The sequence below is a fragment of the Vombatus ursinus genome, unplaced genomic scaffold (assembly GCF_900497805.2).
Source record: "Vombatus ursinus unplaced genomic scaffold, bare-nosed wombat genome assembly UNPS02014811.1, whole genome shotgun sequence".
Lineage (NCBI taxonomy): Eukaryota > Metazoa > Chordata > Mammalia > Diprotodontia > Vombatidae > Vombatus > Vombatus ursinus.
The window spans coordinates 6,035,434-6,047,332 of NW_020954589.1; the positions used below are offsets into that span (position 1 = coordinate 6,035,434).

General features: G+C 41.5%; 1 protein-coding gene across 1 annotated transcript; it reads left to right on the top strand.

Moving 5' to 3' along the window:
• The first annotated feature begins 6,287 nt into the window (after positions 1-6,287).
• Positions 6,288-11,336, top strand: TUBB (tubulin beta class I). The gene is made up of 4 exons (XM_027876734.1): positions 6,288-6,540; positions 8,071-8,179; positions 8,469-8,579; positions 9,272-11,336. Exons 1-4 carry the CDS (start codon positions 6,484-6,486, stop codon positions 10,327-10,329), a joined length of 1,335 nt encoding a protein of 444 aa, XP_027732535.1. The 5' UTR covers positions 6,288-6,483; the 3' UTR covers positions 10,330-11,336.
• The last annotated feature ends 563 nt before the right edge of the window (positions 11,337-11,899 follow it).

An 11,899-nucleotide genomic window follows, 5' to 3' on the forward strand; every position in this document is an offset into this window, starting at 1 on the left:
GGAAAAAATCTTTACAACAAATAAGTACGGCAAGTTTTGTGTACACAACAGTAGTAAGGAATTATCACAAATATGTAAAACATTATTACCTTTAATAATAATTAAAATTTTTAAAAAGGTTTCACCTCAGACCCAGCAAGTTGGATAACAATTAGAAATCAATTAAGTTAGTCAACTAGAAGGACAGTGAGATGTCAAGAACAGTAAAATACTCTTCTTGTATATACTCCGAGGACATCAGAGGCAGAAAGGACTCATATTTGCCAAAATATCCTGAGCGCTTTTTGTGAAGGAAGTAAAAACTGAAAGCAAAATGGGTGCTAACAATGAATATAACTTGAGTAAAGTATAAAATAAATCCACATGAGTATTTCTCATTTAAAAAACTACACAATGTACAAAATACAGGCACTATATGAATATAAAACACTATGAAAATAGACATCTAAATAATTGGAGAAATATTCATGGATAGACAAAGCTAATATAATAAAAAGTGACAAAATGATCTAAATTTACTTATTCAATGCCATATTAATCAAATATTTAATCAAGTACCAAATAATTATAGAGGTAGAAAAAATGAGAAAATTCATCTAGAGAAACAAGGGTTCAAGAATCTTGAGGGAAATAATGAAAAAGTGGGAAGGAAGGGAACCTAGTAGTACCAGATCTCAAGCATAATCATCAAGCTGACTTAGTGCTGGTTAAAAAAATAGAACAAATTGGGTACACAACATATAAAAGCAAACAATATAGTAGCCTTAATGTTCCATAAATTCAAAGTCAGTCAAATAGCATTTATTTATTTTAAAAAATTATTTATATTTTGTTAAATGATTCCCAATTATATGTAAAAAAATTTTAACAATCATTTTTTAAAATTTTGAGTTCCAAATTCCCTCTCTCCTTCCCTACTCCAATCCTTGAGAAGGCAATTTTATATCGATCATACATGTGAAATCATGTAAAACATTTCCATAACAGTCATGTTGCAAAAGAAAACAATGAAAATAAAGTTTTTTTTTTAAAGTATGCTTCAATCTGCATTCAGATCTAATTAATTTTCTCTCCGGAGGTGGGTGGCATTTTTTTAACTGGGTCCTTTGGAATTGTCTTGGGTCATTGTCTTGATCAAAGTAGCTGTCTTTCACAGTTGATCATCCTTACAATATTGCTGTTACTGTGTTCAGTGTTCTGGTTCTGCTCACTTTATTTTGTATCAGTTCATATAAGTCTTGCAGGTTTTTGTGAAACCATCTCCTTCATCATTTCTTATAGCACAATAGTATTCCATTACAATCATATACCACAACTTGTTCAGCCATTTCTTAATTGATAGGTACCCCTTTGATTTCCAATTCTTCGCCACCACAAAAAGAGCTACAAATATTTGTATACAAATAGGCCCTTTTCCCTTTTCTTTTATCTCTTTAGAATACAGACGTAGTACAGGTATTGCTGGGTCAAAGGGTACACACAGTTTTATGAAACTTTGGGTGTAGTTCCAAATTGTTCTTCAGAACGGTTGGACCAGTTCTCAATGACACCAACAGTGCATTAGTGCCCCAATTCTCCCACATCCTTCCAGCATTTGTTGTTTTCCTTATTTGCCATGCTAGCCAATCTGATAAGTATGAGGTGGTATCTCAGAATTGTTTTAATTTACATGTCTCTAATCAATAATGCTTTAGAGCATTTTTATGTGACTATTGACAGTGTTGAGTTCTTCTGAAAACTGCCTGTTCATATTCTTTGATCATTTTTCAACTAGGGAATGGCTCTTATTTTTATCAATTTGGTTCATTTCCCTACATATTTGAGAAAAGAGGCTTTATCAGAGAAACTTGCTGTAAAATTTTTTCCCCATCAACTAGTGTTTATTAATTATGCATCTACTATGTGCCAGGCACTTTGCTAAGACCTAGGGATTCAAAAAAGTCAACAAACAAATAAAACCAGGTCCTGCTCTCAAGAACCTCACAAATTAATGGTGGGGGAAGGAAAATAACATGCAAACAATTCTGTACAAACCTGATATATACATAATAAATTGGGCATAACCTCAAAGGGAAGGCATGAAGACAATGGAGGACTGGGAAAGAGTTATTGCAGAAGGTGGGATTTTAACTGACATTTGAAAGAAACTAGGGAAGCTATGATGTGGCAGTGAATAGGGAGGACATTTTAGGTATGGGAAACAGGCAGTGAAAATGCCTAGAGTCAGGAGGAGTGAGTTAGAAGAACACCAAGGAGGCCAGTGTCACTGGATTGCAGAGTATATGGAGAGGAATAAGGTGTAAGAAAACTAGAAAGGTAGGAAGAGGCTAGGTTACAAAGGGTTTTAAAAGCCAAACAGATTTTATATTTGATCATGGAGGTATTAGGGAGCCACTGGAGTTTATTGAATAGGGAGGTGAAATGGTTAGACCTGCCCTTTAGGAATATCAGTTTGACTGCTGAATGAAGGAAAAATTGGAGGGGGAAGAGGCAGGGAGACCAACTAGCAGGCCATAGAAATAGTCCAGATCTGAAGTGAGGAGGCACTTTACCAGGGTGGTTACATTGTCAAATGACCCCAGCTACTGAGGTAAACACTCACTATTTGACAAAAACTTCTGGGAAAACTGGAAAGCAGTCTGGTTGAGACTAACACCTCACATCATTTACCAAGATAAGATCCAAATGGTTATATGACTTAGATTTAAAAGGTCACATAAAAAAATGAAGGAGAAAGGAAGAAATTACCTTTCTTATCTGGATAGGGGAAGAGTCTGTGACCAGAAGGATCACATAAGATAAAATGGGCAATTTTGATTACATAAAATTAAAAGTTTTGCACCAACCAAACCAATGTAGCTAAGTTTAACAGAGAGATAGTTAACTGGGGGAAAAATCTTTGCAGTAAATTTCTCTAATAATGGTCTCATTTTCAAGATATATAAGAAATTGATTGGAAGAATTAGAGTCATTCCCCAAACGATAAATGATCAAAGTATATGAACAGAGAATTCTTACAGGAAGAAATCCAAATTATCAATACCCATATTGAAAAAAGGTTCGAAATCACCAATAATTAAAGAAATGTAAATTAAACCAACTCTGAGGTTCTACCTCATAACCATCAGATTGTCAAAGTTGACAAAAAAGGAAAACACCAAATGTTGTAGGAGCTCAGGAAAAACAGATACGTGCATTGTTTGTGGAATTTTAAGTTGGTCCAGCCACTCTGAAAAGTGATTTGGAAGTATGCCAAAAAAAAGTTACTAGATTGTGCACACCATTTGACCTAGCCATACAATTTACTATGCTTATACCTCAGAGACATCAAAGAAAGAGGGAAAAGACCCACATGAACAAAAACATTTGTAACACCTTTTGTGGTAGCAAAATATTGGAAAGTAAGGGGGTACCAATCAACTAGGGGAATGAGTAAACAAATTTTGGTATGCAAATATAATGGAATACTATTATACTGTAAGAAATGATAAAATGGATAGTTCCAGAGAAGACTTGTATCAATTGATGTTAAATGAAATGAGTAGAACCAGGGGAACAATTTGTAGCATAAAAACAACAGTGTAAAAATAAACACACTGGAAATACATAAGAATTCTGACCAACACAATGACCAATTATGATTCCAGAAGACTGTTGATGAACAATGTTACCCACCTTCTAATAGAGAGAATGGACCAAATATGTAGAATAAGACATACATTTAGAATATTGCCAATAAAGGAATTTGTTTTATTTGACTATTCATATTTGTTACAAGGATTTTTTCTTTCTTTTTTTCAATTGTGGTGATGGGGAATGGGAACAATAGAAAATAAATGGTTGCAATTTTTAAAGATTTTTTTTTGCCTGAGGCAATCGGGGTTAAGTGACTTGACTAGGGTCACACAGCTAGTAAGTGTCATGTGTCTGAGGCCAGATTTGAACTCAGGTCCTCCTGACTCCAAGGCTGGAGCTCTATCCACTGGGCCACCTAGCTGCCCCTAAATGCTTGCAATTTTAAAAGTAATTTATTAATTGGAGAGTTGATGAACCAACTATGACATACAAATGTAATGTAATAATATTACACTAAGAAGGATTATTGGGAAATGATAAAGTATAAAAAACAAAATACAATAAAACATCTTTTTAAAATAGGATAGGGAATGCAGATTTTATGGACTATTATAAAGTCACTTAACTCAGGCCTGCACAACCTGCAGCAAGAATTTCCTCTACATCAAAGGATGTTTTCCTCTACATTTTTCGTGGGCCCCCTGAAATCCTTTGGCATGCTGCAAGCATCCACGTGTCCAAGCAGCCCATGGGCAAGTTGTATAGGTCATGCAGGCCTGACTTAACTTCTTAGTACCCCAGGCAACTCTCTTAAAACTATAAGTTGCAGAGAAGGTATAGATCTTTACTGGTGGAGGAAATTCACTACACAAATGAAATCACAGGTCCAATCCCAGTCCCCCAAATGGGCATAAAACCTGAATTACCTACCTTCAAAATAATATATGTATATATAAATACATATATACACACATATTATATATGACTTACTCTTCTTTGCATTATTATTATATAAAATATCATTATGCTAAAGAAAGCAGTGGCATATGTAACCAGTAGTCCCAGTTCACTAATTTACAATAAGGAAATGATAACATCACTTGCTCCTGGGACAAATCTGACCACTGATAACATGATATAATTTTCTCCTGCTAGGACAGTAGGATAATGGATAGAATGCTGGACTTAGAGGTAGGAAGATCTGAGTTTGAACCCTAAGTCATTTTAACTTCTACCATTTGTAAAATGGTGGCATCTAACACACAAGGTTGCTGTGAGAATCAAATGGGATGACATATATGTGTATGTGTGTGTATATTATACATAGATATGTATATTGCTATGAAAACCTTAAAGCTTGTTATAAATCCTAGTTATTATTTTATGACATCACTCTAAAACAGAATTGTGTCTCTCCATGCTTCTATGTTCCATATAAAAGTGACAGTGACATTACAGTCCCTAAGAGAAATATCCTAATTTGAACTAACCTCATTTCTTCTCCCTCTGTCCCCAAGCCCAACCTTTCTTCCTTCTAATGGTCCTCATCTCCAGCTTAGGTGCCTAGGAGGGGTTACCATGGTGATCTGCTTGACCATGTTGCTATGACATCCACCATACATTTGGGACATTGATTTGAATGGAGTGTGGAAACCTCTACCTTCCATAAATCCATTGGTACTACTTAAGGGTCCTATGTCTGGGGAGGCAGGATAGAAGTGCCATGAAAATGTAACAGTTATGGAACCCCTCAGCCACATTTGCTCTCCTCATCTCAGCTCAGACTTCCCTGGAACAATCCCCACAACTCTTTTCAAAGGAACACACCTCAGAGACCCAGGTATCTGACTTCCCAAGACTAGGGTTTTCTTTCACAAATTCATTATTAATGTCCCTTCCAGCCATTTTTTCTTTTTTGGACAGCTGCATCTGTGTCCTGAAATGTCTCTAGTGTAATTTTCTCTTTGGGTATTTTAAAATACTCTTATCCAAAAATGCCCAAGGAAATCACACACTGAACAAAAACCACTACTGCATCCACTGTGACTATCCGGTGAGAGGAAAAAGAGGTGGGCTGCTGAAGTGTGTGGGTGACATAGATCACTGAGGCAAATAAGGATGGGGTTGAAGAGCACAGGAAGAGTTGGAATTTCAGGGTAGGGGAGGCTAGACACCTGAGTCCAGGGAAGACCAATGGATCCTGTAACTGTCTATCCCAAGCTCACATTTGGCTCTCTCTACATTTGTTTGAGCTTAGCAGGCCAGTCCTAGGAATGCCGCATCAGGAAGTCCCAGGACGTACCAATCCCAAAATCACATCACTCTACCTTGCATTCCTAGATTTTCCATTTGCGACAGAAGTAAATCTTAGTCTCCTTTAATGTCGAATAATAATTAAAAAAAAATCAAAAGAGTGGAAGGCCATGCCTAAATTTTTTTATTCGTTATTAAAAAAAAAATCCCACACCCACCCCACTTCTCCCTTTTTCATCTTGCAGCGTGGACAACAATAGAGGACTACATTTCCCAGTGAATATCGCGCTTGGTCCCTGGAGGAGCGGCCAATGGGTACCAGACACTTGCCTGGTATGGACCAATCAGTGCTTCTTTAGACGGGCTTTGTCTACGATATAGCTGGCGCCTACCTCTTCATCCTTCCCTCCTCTCAGGCCACGCAGCGCAAGCGCGCCCCGCCCTGCTTCTCCTCCCTCGCTTCCCCTCCCCCCTTCCTTCTTTCTCCCTCTCAGAACGTTTGTGTAGCTGTGTTCTGAACTAGCAGCTCCAACCTCCTGGGAAGCCTTCTATTGATAAAGAGCTCGTTCAGCGGAAAGGAGAAAATATATATAATTATATATCATTCTCTCCTCCCTGCACATAACTTGAGACAAGCAAAAGTAAATTCTAACCATGAGGGAAATCGTACATATCCAGGCTGGCCAGTGTGGCAATCAGATCGGTGCAAAGGTAAGGATTTTGATTTTACATATTCTATTCTCCATTGATTTTTTTTAAAGGAAAGAAAATTAAAAAGATTTCCTGAAAAAAAAAAGTAGTGGCGGGACTGTCGCTAGCTCCCTGCCCAAAGCAGCACGAACCAACAAATAAATAAATAAATAGTGCAAGCATTTCTTTGCGGCGGGAATTTTCTTTAGAGAAATCTGTAGGGTTTTTTTTTTCTTATTCTCTCACCTGGGTTAGTTTTGTTGCCGTGTCGCAACCTGGTTCTTTCTATCAGTTATGAAGAAAGGACCTATAAAGCGATTTAAGTATTGAGTGGATTAACTGGAAGGTGTGTCTCTTTCCCCTTGGGGTTTTGGGGCTGGGGTTGAGGGAATGTGTAAAAGGGATCTCAAAGCGACTTTTGTGTCAGAGATGGAAGGACGGAAACGCGCGAGACAAAGCGAGGCCAGTTACTGTCCCATGTGCATCTCCCCCCTCCCAAAACTGTGACTCTTTTGCCCGAATCCTAATGGGGAGGTGAGAAGCCGCATTGTGCACTGAGCTGGAGAAAAAGGGAATGAAATAGGCTGGTGGGGTTTGGGGGGGGGATCGTAGTCGGCCCCCCGCAAAAAAAAAAATATGAAATGTGGAATCTAATTAAGTTCTCTTGTTCTCTTTTGTGAGGAGGAAGGGAGGGGGCTTTTTTTCCCCTGCCCTCTCTAAAAGCCCTCCCTTTAAAGGCGGGAGCGGGGGTGGGGTGGGCCGCGAGTTCCCGCGCGTTGTCTGGTGTTCCGCGTGGCTGGTTCCACGAGGACAAAGAGTTAAAAAACGGGTGACTCGGGGAGCGATTCCAATACATAATGAGAAGAAATGGAAACTGTAGCAAAGAAACAACATTTTAGGGCAAAAGGGTTCCTTCTCCCTGCCCCCCATGCGAGATACTGTGTAACGGATGGGGGTGGAAAGGAAGTGGGAAGGAGAGTTTGCAATGTTGTGGCAAAAGGGTGGAGTCTGGTTGGGGCGGGGCAAGAACTCCCTAGCGCTCTAGGGCAATGCTGGATAGAGGAAAAGAGCCCCACCCGTGGCTCCCATTGTCCATCATTTTCCCCCTTGCCTTCTCGCACCTCCCACAGGCTCGCTCTATAGTGAGTTCTTCGGGATGGGTGGGTAGCAGCTGCAGTGCCATTTTCTTTGTGCGCATCGGAGGGGCGTTGCCTGATGGAGGGAGAAAGGGGGGGCCACAGTGACATTTGTCTTTTCTAGCCAGAGATTCAGGCATCTGGCCTCTACTCTCCTACTGGATTACCTGAAATGAGTCGGTCTCCTTCAGCCCTATTATCTCATACGTTTATAGGGCAGGATAATCCTGTAACAAGCTTCCTGTGCTGTACCATCTGTTCCGGGGGGGGGGGGGAATCTCCAGGGTTTTTTTAGGTGAAAAAATGTGACCCCTGGATTGAACGGAGAATTTTGGGATTGAGAGCCTATCATGAGAGTGGGGGAGAATTTTTAATCGATTCTTCTTCTCAACTCTTTACTCGTCTATCTGCCTAGTTCTGGGAGGTGATCAGTGATGAACATGGCATCGACCCCACCGGCACCTACCATGGAGACAGTGACTTGCAGTTGGACCGGATCTCTGTCTACTACAATGAGGCCACTGGTGAGGGGCAGGGAGGGAACTCTCCCCTCTATTCTGCCTTCTGAAATGCGAGAAAACCATTTGCCCGTGGGAGACCCTTTCTCCACTTCCCGCAGGCTCTGTTCATCTTCTTTCCCTTCCCCTTAAGAGACACACACCCCTTTCCTCCACTGGGTAATCCCAGACTAGTTCTCTACTGCCACCTGGTGGTAAAAACTAGAATGGCAGCGGGAGGGCCACGTATTAAGGGACCCCGGGGACCCTCCCTTTCTTTCTCCAGCACACACCTATTCTGCACTTTTTCCTACAGGTGGCAAATATGTTCCCCGGGCCATACTGGTTGATCTTGAGCCTGGAACCATGGACTCTGTTCGTTCTGGACCTTTTGGCCAGATATTCAGGCCGGACAATTTTGTTTTTGGTGAGTTGAAGTAAATTTTTCTTAAAAAGGTAATAAAAGGGTAGAGAGGTGGTAGCCTTGCCACTGGGAGAGTATGGGGAAGATACTATTTCATTAGTAGTCATTATCTCAGGTAAATTCCCAAATAATCACTCTTGGAATTGAAGTTATTCATTAAGGACGGTGTTGGTTCTTGTTGAATTTGAAATAGAGGCAAATTAGCATATATATATTTTCAGATAATTGAGGAGTCTTTAGGGGGAGCTTATTATCAGTGTAGAATGATGAAGGAAGAGAATTAGGACTTCAAAATTGGGAAATGGGCTCAATGTAGATTGTGGCCTGAAGAGTTCAAGAATGGTAGGTGTGACTTGGATGGAAGGTAGAATAAGGGGAGTGATTGAGGGGTTGAACATTAGATAAGAGGATCTTCTAAGGCAGTGGTGTCAAACTCAGAAAGAGGGGCCACTAAGAATCCTTGCTGGCTGCATAATTAACTTAGAAAACTATACATCGATGTTGTCTGTGTTACATTGAATTTTTATTTAGTTAAAATATTTCTCAATTACATTTTAATCTGGGCATGTTTGACACATCTGTTCTAAAGTGTAGGAGGGTTAAAAAATCTTTAGGTGATAGGGAAAGGGTTGGTGGTAGTGTGGGATATCACAGCATCCCTCCTGATCTACCCTGCCTCCTACCCCCAATTCCAGGCCAGTCCGGGGCAGGCAACAATTGGGCCAAAGGCCACTATACTGAAGGGGCAGAGCTGGTGGATTCAGTCTTGGATGTGGTGCGCAAAGAGGCAGAGAGCTGTGATTGCCTGCAAGGCTTCCAGCTGACCCACTCACTTGGTGGAGGCACAGGATCAGGGATGGGCACCCTGCTCATCAGCAAGATCCGAGAAGAGTACCCTGACCGAATCATGAATACCTTTAGTGTTGTTCCATCACCCAAGGTCTCAGATACCGTGGTTGAGCCCTACAATGCCACTCTCTCGGTCCACCAGTTAGTAGAAAACACAGATGAAACCTACTGCATTGATAATGAAGCACTCTATGATATCTGCTTCCGAACCCTCAAGCTGACCACACCGACCTATGGTGACCTTAACCATCTAGTCTCTGCTACCATGAGTGGTGTCACCACCTGCCTTCGCTTTCCTGGCCAGCTTAATGCTGACCTCCGAAAATTGGCCGTAAACATGGTCCCTTTCCCTCGACTCCACTTCTTCATGCCTGGCTTTGCCCCCCTCACCAGCCGTGGGAGCCAGCAGTACCGTGCCCTAACTGTGCCTGAGCTCACCCAGCAAGTCTTTGATGCCAAGAACATGATGGCAGCATGTGACCCTCGCCACGGGCGATATCTCACCGTTGCTGCTGTTTTCCGTGGTCGGATGTCCATGAAGGAGGTGGATGAACAAATGCTCAATGTGCAAAACAAAAATAGTAGCTACTTCGTTGAGTGGATCCCCAACAACGTCAAGACCGCTGTGTGTGATATCCCACCTCGTGGGCTCAAGATGGCTGTCACCTTCATTGGCAACAGTACCGCCATCCAGGAGCTCTTCAAGCGCATCTCAGAGCAATTCACTGCCATGTTCCGCCGGAAGGCCTTCCTCCACTGGTACACAGGGGAAGGGATGGACGAGATGGAGTTCACCGAGGCTGAGAGCAACATGAATGATCTCGTTTCTGAGTACCAACAATACCAGGATGCCACTGCTGAAGAGGAGGAGGATTTCGGTGAGGAGGCAGAGGAGGAGGCCTAAGGGAGATACCCTGCCACCTCAGTCTTCTCAATTCTCCCAACATTCTTTCCCCATCACCCTTTTCCTCTAAGGTTTGCATTTTCTGCCTCCATTCTCTTTTTCTCTCCTTTGTGGGTGCTGAGCTCTTTGCCCTGTTTTTCCTTCCTTATGACCTGTCACCTCAGTAATATACTCTTTCCTCCCCACTCCCAAATTTCTCTCCAAGAAGCAGAATGTCTCCAACCCAGAGCCTCAATTTAGGGGCCTTTGTGCCCACTAAGTGCCCTGAACTAAAATGGTGACCAAGAGGAAAGGTCCAGGACTTTTTGGCTTCCATTGATGAAGAAGGGGACCAAAATGTCATATTCCTAGTGGAGTTCTCTTGGTGGGTGTTTGGGGGCAAGGGAGGAAATGGAGTGTTCCATAACAGTCTGTTGGGGGAGCCAGGCTTTCTATTATGACTACCCTCTCCAGATACTCCCCAACTTGTCACATTCCTATCTCCAGATGCCCCTTCCCTTTATCTCTCTACCCCAGCTCTGGGGGAAGTGTTGACAGTATTATTCTCCCCAGTTTTGGTTTCTCTCCCAAGTGTTCATTTTTCTTTGGAGGGGTCTGTGCCTCACTCTGCCAGGTGGGCTTCCCCCCTCAGCTCTTTTTCCTCCCCTCATTTTGGGATCCACCCACCCTTCCCCAGTCTGAGAAGTGAGAACTGCTTCAACTCCCAAAATTTCAGAGAAGTCCCTCATTTGGGGAGGATTTCAATTTTCTTCCACTCCCCCCAAAAATCAATTCCCTCCAAAAGAAGGGAGCAGGGGCAACAGGACACTTCCCTTCCCATCATCAAATCTTTCCTCCATTTTCTCTTACCCTTTCCACTTCTGCAATTTCTGTCTTGGGCTCTTCCCCCTCCCACTTCCTAGGTTTCTGTTTTGTGTTGAACTTGCTGCTTTTTTTCATATTGAAAAGACGACGCCCCCAAACCCCAAAATAAACAGGAAATGAGGAAAAAAAATACAAAAGCTTAAGTGTCTGGTTGATTCTTGGAGAGGGAATGGGAGGTGGGGATACAAGGTTTGGTGTGGGATTTGGAGTTCTGTTCCCTCTTCAGTACCCTTCAGATCAGTAGTTGTATGATTTTTTTTTTTTCTATGGGTACTCCCAACATAAATGTCTTCCCTTATATTATAAAACAGGTTGTAATTTAAATTGGAGTAGGAATGGGATTTGGTGAACACTGAAAACAGTTTGCCAGCAGTAGACTTAAGGCAGTGGTTACTCAGGAAAGTTGGAAATACCATATTAATACCAAGGTCTGTTTCTTGAAAGAGGCACCAATTATGCACTCCATTATGCCATTTAAAAGGTCCAAGCAGTCCCTCTCTTTAAGAATCCTTTCTATATTTTCATTCTCGAGTTTATAGAATAGAATTTCTTATTCATTCTAAAGTTATTCTTCAGCTTGAGGAGATGGAGAACCAGTATCCTGGGACTTGATGAAACCTGTATTCACCTTTACCTCCCTTCCATAAATAAACTAACTATATGCTAGGCTTTTCATTAAAGAAAAAGTGAGGGGAAAAGGCCAGAA

Excerpts from the sequence above, each read along its gene's own strand:
- TUBB (XM_027876734.1), top strand. The coding sequence starts at position 6,484 with ATGAGGGAAATCGTACATATCCAGGCTGGCCAGTGTGGCAATCAGATC. Across the intron at positions 6,541-8,070 it reads GCAATCAGATCGGTGCAAAG|TTCTGGGAGGTGATCAGTGA; the intron begins GTAAGGATTTTG and ends CTATCTGCCTAG. Across the intron at positions 8,580-9,271 it reads GCCGGACAATTTTGTTTTTG|GCCAGTCCGGGGCAGGCAAC; the intron begins GTGAGTTGAAGT and ends CCCCAATTCCAG.